Source organism: Cynara cardunculus, assembly GCF_001531365.2.
Source record: "Cynara cardunculus var. scolymus isolate 2C chromosome LG 13, CcrdV1, whole genome shotgun sequence".
NCBI lineage: Eukaryota > Viridiplantae > Streptophyta > Magnoliopsida > Asterales > Asteraceae > Cynara > Cynara cardunculus.
In genome coordinates, this window is record NC_037540.1 from 1,206,394 (window position 1) to 1,213,761 (window position 7,368).

At 34.1% G+C, this 7,368-nt stretch overlaps 2 protein-coding genes across 2 annotated transcripts in view; one reads left to right on the plus strand and one right to left on the minus strand.

The window, feature by feature from the left end:
• Window positions 1-2,612: 2,612 nt before the first annotated feature.
• LOC112525837 (serine/threonine-protein kinase-like protein ACR4) lies at window positions 2,613-5,721 on the minus strand. The gene has a single exon (XM_025136127.1). The coding sequence runs from the start codon at window positions 5,657-5,659 to the stop codon at window positions 2,963-2,965; it is 2,697 nt and encodes an 898-aa protein (XP_024991895.1). The 5' UTR covers window positions 5,660-5,721; the 3' UTR covers window positions 2,613-2,962.
• Window positions 5,722-5,856: 135 nt separating this feature from the next.
• The window catches only part of LOC112524262 (probable pectate lyase 5), a 7,356-nt gene continuing 5,844 nt past the window's right edge, over window positions 5,857-7,368 (plus strand). Inside the window, exon 1 of the mRNA XM_025134020.1 lies at window positions 5,857-5,933. Coding sequence (XP_024989788.1) covers window positions 5,857-5,933 — 77 coding nt within the window. The remainder of the gene's footprint in view (window positions 5,934-7,368) is intronic.

Sequence of the window (7,368 nt, forward strand, 5' to 3'; positions counted from 1 at the left end):
TCTATTCCTCTCTATTTAGTTTTGGCATAATTGCTATCAAGAAACAATCGATTATGTTCTTGAAAACATTCATACACACCCAAGTTCAACCAAGACTACTTCATAGCGGAATATTAGTACGGTGAAATTTTACCGAGAATGGTAATGTTATATATATATATATATATATATATATTATATAGTGCTATGATCAAGTTGAGTTCTACTTGAAAACAAGTTTTAGGTTGCAATGAAAAACTTTTATCCTCACATGTCACGACTTTAACAAATGTATTGTCTATTATAGAATTTATATTTTTTTTCCAGATTTCAAGAATTGAGTTATTTGTTTGATAAATTATAAATTGAAGTTTTTTCTTATGGTGAATCATGAACTAAGTTTGTTTCATTTTATGAACTGTGAAAAGTTTTTCTTATTGATTTTGTGTTTTGAGTTGTATCATGAATTGATATTTGTTATTTTTTTAATCAATGATGAGTTTGATGTTTATTTTTTGGTTATATCCAAATCTTAATCAAATTTTGGGTTAAATAGTTACTTTTTATTTACATTACAAAATATTTTATTTAATAATTAAGTATTTCATTTTTAAAACTTTAAGATGATGATATGGCATAATGAGAATCAAGTATTTATATCTATATATATATATATAGAGAGAGAGAGAGAGAGAGAGAGGGAGAGAGAGATGAGCGATCAAATGCAAACCACCCAATTTGTACAAACTATGCAAATCACCCTAATGTTGATTTTATTGTTTAATCTTATGAAAAAATTTCATGAAATTGTTTAATCTTGTGAAATTGTTTCATATAATACTTTTTATTGATGAAGTTGTTTCATATATGGTTATGAAATTTTAATGAAACTGTTTCATGTATTTCTCTAAAATTAAAATAATGAAGATGATAATATCCATGATTAACACCCTCCATAATAAAAACGATTAATCAATCTTTCATAATTACAAAAAAATGAATAAAATGAAAAATTATGATTGATTGAATGAGATTTATACAAATAACGTGGTTTGCAAAAATAAACCTCCTATATATATATATATATATATATATTCTCAAAAGTTTGATTTTTAAAATGTTTAATATGTTAAAGACTTTTATATCCCTATATATAATTTATGTTTTCATTAAAAACCTGAGAATTGTTGTACTTCTACATGCATATTGCAATTTATGTTAATTAGCTATTCATTTCTCTTTATTATGTTAATTAATTATTCATTTTCTCTTCTTTATGTTAATTAACTATTCATTTTCTCTTATTTATTTCTCATTATGATTTTTCATTTTTAGTTCGCTGCCCAATGGTTTGAGTTGTTGTCAAACAACTTTTCTCTTATACTTTCTCTTACTACATTTATTCAATCAAATATATGAATTTATTATTTGATCTTATATCTAACGATTGTGTGATTGCTTGTACTTGTCTTAATAGCAATCTTGGATCTTATTAATTGTATACCATTCGAATGGTATTCCATACGTTTATGATTCTCTTTTTTGTTGATTGTAAATATGACTGTTAAAGTCATTTAAAAATCTGATAACTATAGAAAACAAGGTGAGATTTATTTTACCATTTAGAATTTGCATTCAATACATTTGCTAAAAACCAGTTTTAGCCTGTGAAAGTGTGTTGACGATGAAAAACATTTAAAGTTCGTTTATCAAACATTTATCAATAAAAGTCATCACCTTCACTTATCTTATCAGGTAACATTCTTGACCATCAACATGAATTGTTGCTAAGCATTAATTCTCTTGCTTCTATAACATTCACAACCATCAACATGAATTGTTGCTAAGCATTAATTCTCTTGCTTCTATAACATTCACAACCATCAACATGAATTGTTGCTAAACGTTTAGTGTTTACTTAGTAAGAGACACCACCATTACTTACCAGGTAAGAGTTTGAGCACTGTCTTGATTCTTACCCGGTAATAATGTTGGAAGTACTTGAATTTCTACCAATATCTTGTATTTATGAGAAAACATTTTATTCTTGTTTTATTGTTAACATTTTACATCCTGTCAAATTACGCAAATACCCAACTAGTGTGTGTGTGTATATATATATATATATATATATATGTATATGTATATATATATATAAAAAGGTTCAAACGAGAATACGAGAACACTCTCTAACTATAGACAATCACATATAATATTATTATTCTATCACATATGATACACATGTAATTCTAAATCAGAGAAGCGCACGATTTTCGATGTGATCTTGGTTGCCGGCCAAGTTGTCCTTACACCACCAAATCCCCTCACAAGTATTATCACATGTGATAAGAGTGTTGTTGATATAATACTATATTCCATCAAGACCATCATATGTTATGCTAAATCATAGACTCAAACAATCTTTGACGTAGCCTAAGTCGTAGAACACGTCGTCCGCACATCACAGGGTCCCCTCACACGTATTAAAGGTGTTCTTGTATTCTCGTAAAACGGAGGTGCGTTCCATATATATATATATATGTATATGTATATGTAATTATGTATATATATATATATATATGTATATGACGTGTGTGTGTGTATTACTTTTAGGGCAAAAGAATACAAATTCACATCATCAAATCTCGACCTGACACAAACCATTCGATTCGGGACCTGGGATAAAACCAAATTCTATCAACATGAATTCAAAACGGTGGATTTTAAGTTTTAATCCGGTACGGTTCCGTTTTTGTTTGTTTCGCAATTTGATGGTTTGCGCTTTGCATTTGACGATCCCGAAAGAACGCATAAAAAAACCCTAGTTAGAAGCAACAATTTGGCATCAATATTTGTTTGTGATTTAGATTAATGCAATGAAATTGAACCAAAATCTTAGATTTCACAAACAAGTTTCAATCCATGATTTCATAAATTTATCTTACTTTTTTGTGATTTCCTCCATCAACGATGATTCAAGAACTCAGAAGTTATGCTGTAAGAACATGTGTTCTTGAGGAGATGCAGGTCCAATCTCTTCTTCCAAGCTCCTCAATCCATCACCAAAGTTTTTGTTCTCCGAAATCTTTGGATCGACGATGTCAGCCTCGGAAACCGACGATTTCCGCCGCTGAGATGACGCCACGCTCGGAAACGTGATCCATGACGGAGCTCTAAACTCGATCCGTTGATCCTCTGTCTCCACGACGACATCACCTTCTAATTCCGATCGGTTTGATGATCGTTGCGATGATTTCTTGTGCATTCTACTGCTTCCTAAAACCACCTCTGTTGGTAAAATTGGCTGATCGTTGCTCGGACTTCCCATCAACATCGCTAACGCTCGTTCCAGAGCCGTTGTCACTTTATCCATCGACGGCCGTTCTTTTCCTCTCATTCTCACGCATTTACACGCCACATTTGCGATCCGTTTCAAGGCTTCCAGATCCGACGGCGGCGTTAGGATGGGATCCAGAATCGCGTGGATCTCTCCGGCTTTGATCAATGGCACCGCCCATTCGACGATATTTCCTTCTTCAAACTGCATATCGATTGCTTTCCGGCCACTGAGGATCTCAAGGAGCAATACGCCAAAGCTGTAGACGTCAGATTTCGTTGTGAGATAGTGAAGTCGGTAGTATTCTGGATCTAGATACCCTAGGGTTCCCGCCGGCAGCTCCGCCAACGGTGAGCTGCTGTTCGCCGGACCTAATAGCGAAAGCCCGAAATCAGCCACTCGTGCATTGTGTTCTTCATCAATGAGGATGTTGGATGACTTTATATCGCGGTGGATCACTGGCGGGCAGGCGTAACCATGCAAATACTCAATTCCCCGAGCTGCTTGAACGGCTATTGTAACCCGTTTCACCCAATCCAACTGCTCCTTCAACGCCTTCGGGTTGCCGTGGAGGTGCTGATGCAGTGAGCCATTAGCCATGAACTCGTAAACCAGTAGCCGTTGTTCGCCTTCTTCACAGTATCCGAGCAGATTGAGCAAATGGGCGTGATTCAATCTCGATAATAGGTCGAGTTCATTATGGAACTCCATCGAATTCTTCTTCATATCAGGTGAAAGAATCGCTCGTTTGACGGCCACAACAACGCCATCTTTCAAAATCCCCTTGAAAACGCACGAAAAACTGCCTTTTCCAACTTGTGATTCTTCGGTAAATCCTCCGGTGGCTCTCTCCAGCTCATCGTAGCTGAAAACTTGGGCTCGTCTGATCTTTAACTCGTCCAAATCAGGCTGAATCTTTCCTCCATCCTTCTGAAACCCGTTGTTTTTCATGAGTTTAAGTCCTTTCGTTGAGCATTTACAGTTCCGTAACTTGTAACGAACATAAAAGATTGCCGTCAATGATACGACAATCACCAATAACACCCCGAAAACGATCTCCCCTATGATCACCGGCAACTGGAGCGACCAAAATCTTTCGTTTTTCTTGTTGGAATAACTGTTTGGATACGAACAGTTTGAAGAACACCCGATTGAGGTGCAACTTGAGCAGTTATACTCACAAACTCGATCTGCAGCCTTGGTGCATTCAGATTTCACATACATTTGAGATGGGCATTCATTGGCACAAGGCAAACAAATCCTTGATCCCGGTGATTTGCACGATGAACTGCTGTTGTTGAACTCATAGAACCCTTTTTCACAACTATTTGATCGGCAGACTCCTGGAGGAACCGCTAGCGGCAATGATGTCGGAAAACCGGCACCCCAGCAGACGGGAGAAAGCGATTTATCAGCCACAATACCACAAGTAAAGTAATCACCGGCAGCAATCTCATAAAGTTGAACTCCTCTCGGGGGTTGGGTGCTCATATCGACTCGAAAACCCCAGCAAACGACTTCACGACTATAGCTCTTGATCCCACAAGCATGAAACCGCCCTCCAACGACCGAAAGCATGGCATCGTGTGGGGCTGAGTCAACGTTGACTTGGCCTCGCCGTGCCATTACCACCACTATTTCCTCTTCGGATTCCCAACTCGTCCCCCAACACGACACATTCGATTCAATACCTTCAATTATCCCACAAACATGATAACCGCCAGCCGATATCTTCCTAAACTTGACATTCCTCGGAACACGACTAATCACACCGCTACTAGTCTCGTCTCCCCAACAAAACACGCTACGGTTCTGTGAAAACAAGCCGCAATTGAACTCAGAACCAGCCGAAACCGATTGGATCTGACCTTGAAAAACATGACTCTTGGTCATATTATAACCCCAACAATCGACAAGCGAAATATTTCTGCGCTTGCCCATTAGGGGTTTCCGGAGACCACATAGATGGTGGTCTCCGGCACTGAGTTCGAGAAACTCAGCAAAGTCGGGCATGGGGTGAGGAACACCCATGGCTATGAACCCACTAGTCCCCCAACAGAATGGCTTGCTGTTATTCATCAAAAGCCCACACACGAAGCCATTGCCTGCGGTTAACCCGGTGAAGCGTGCAAGCGAAGGGGTGGAAGCCATGATAGCCGGATTGGAACCGTAACAGGTGACAAGGTGCGAGCCATCCGATGTTAGACTACAGAAGGCTGAACCATATTCACCGTAGGATATGGCTATAGACGACATTGAGCCCAGACCAATCACCCAACCATTTAAATACGTTGCCACCAGCATCAGCACTAGTAGTAGGGTTTCTAGTGTCAAAACCCCCATTTGACAAATCAAGCGAAGTCAAACAAAAACAGTGATCGAAATCCAACACATTTGATTTTGACGAACACAAATCATCCAAATCCAAGAACTCATAAAATCGCTGCAAGAAAAGGATATGAAACCAAATGAAATGGAAATAAAAAACGATTTAAGAGTGAGAAGTGAGGAACTTACAGGCAAATGGATTGGAGGTTGAAATGAATCTTGGTTTGGTGGTAGAAAAGGAATTGAATGGGAAATGGGAAGAGCAAATGCGTAGTTCAAAAGAGCGAGGGTGTGTAGGTGAAAGCATTAAATGGTGGGAGTTAATGCAAAATTGATCTTTTCATGCCTGGATTTCTGCACACATGTCCACTGCTTCAATCTCAACCCCCCCTACAATTACAAACTTTCGCTTTTTGGATTATTCACCATTTAAACTCTTGCTTTTCTCATAATATTTCCATCTTAATTTCACCCTATTTATTTATTTTTATTATATAATATATATATATATATATATATATATATATATAAATGAGAACGTATTTTAAAAAAACATATATCACATATTTTAAAAAATTTAATGGAAAAGTGGAACGTGCATAAACCTATTGTCTATCTAAAAGATTGACCAAATTGTTTTTTAAAAATTTTGAAACAACCGAAGTTTTGTTGTATTGTCTAAAGATTACAATATTCATATAATATATAAAATATTTTAAAGATTACAATTTTCAAATATATAAATGCATCTTTATCTAGAAAATGATTCTCACATTATCATGATTTTATATATTTATATATATATATATATATATATAACGAGATACATCTTCATTTTAATGTTTCGTTTTATTTTTTGTTTTTGTGCAAAAGATAATGTTTTTACTTCTGAATAAAAATAAATTTGAAAATATTATAAATTTTTTAAAAAATATCAATATTAATATCAAATTAACTATTTAAATTTTTTTGTTTTTTTACAATTTCTTTAATTTATTTTTTAATTATAATTAAATTTAGGTCAAATAGTGAAGTAATTTATTTTTTGGCTTAACAATAAATTTTTTATAGAGATGATGATTTTGTTAAAATTCAATAATTAGCCTAATTAATATCAAATTAACTATTTAAATTTTTTTGTTTTTTTACAATTTCTTTAATTAAATTTTTTATTATAATTAAATTTAGGTCAAATAGTGAAATAATTTATTTTTTGGCTTAACAATAAATTTTTTATAGAGATGATGATTTTGTTAAAATTCAATAATTAGCCTAATTATATTTTAATTTTTTATATTTTAAAATTAGATGTTTATTTTTTTATTTGATTATGTTTATCCGTAGTTAGTTATACGACTTCAAACATGGAGTTTTAAATTTTTAATAAGTTGTATCTATGCATAGTTTATTTATAATCTTGAATTTCAATTAATATGCATCAATATACAGTATTTCATGCATTAAAAATGGTTTTTAAGAGTTTTTGTCAAATGCTTTATAATATAGTATAGATATTTATACTATATTATAAAGCATTTGACAAAAACTATTAAAAACCACTTTGCAAATAGATCGTGCGGAAGTACAACTTATTAAAGCTCCATTCTGAATTTGTGTAACTAACTGCAAATAAACATAATCAAATACATGATAAAAATCTCATTTTAAATATAAAAAATCTAAAATATAATTAAAATAATCATTGAGTTTTAACAGAATACTTA

Excerpts from the sequence above, each read along its gene's own strand:
- LOC112525837 (XM_025136127.1), bottom strand. The coding sequence starts at position 5,659 with ATGGGGGTTTTGACACTAGAAACCCTACTACTAGTGCTGATGCTGGTG.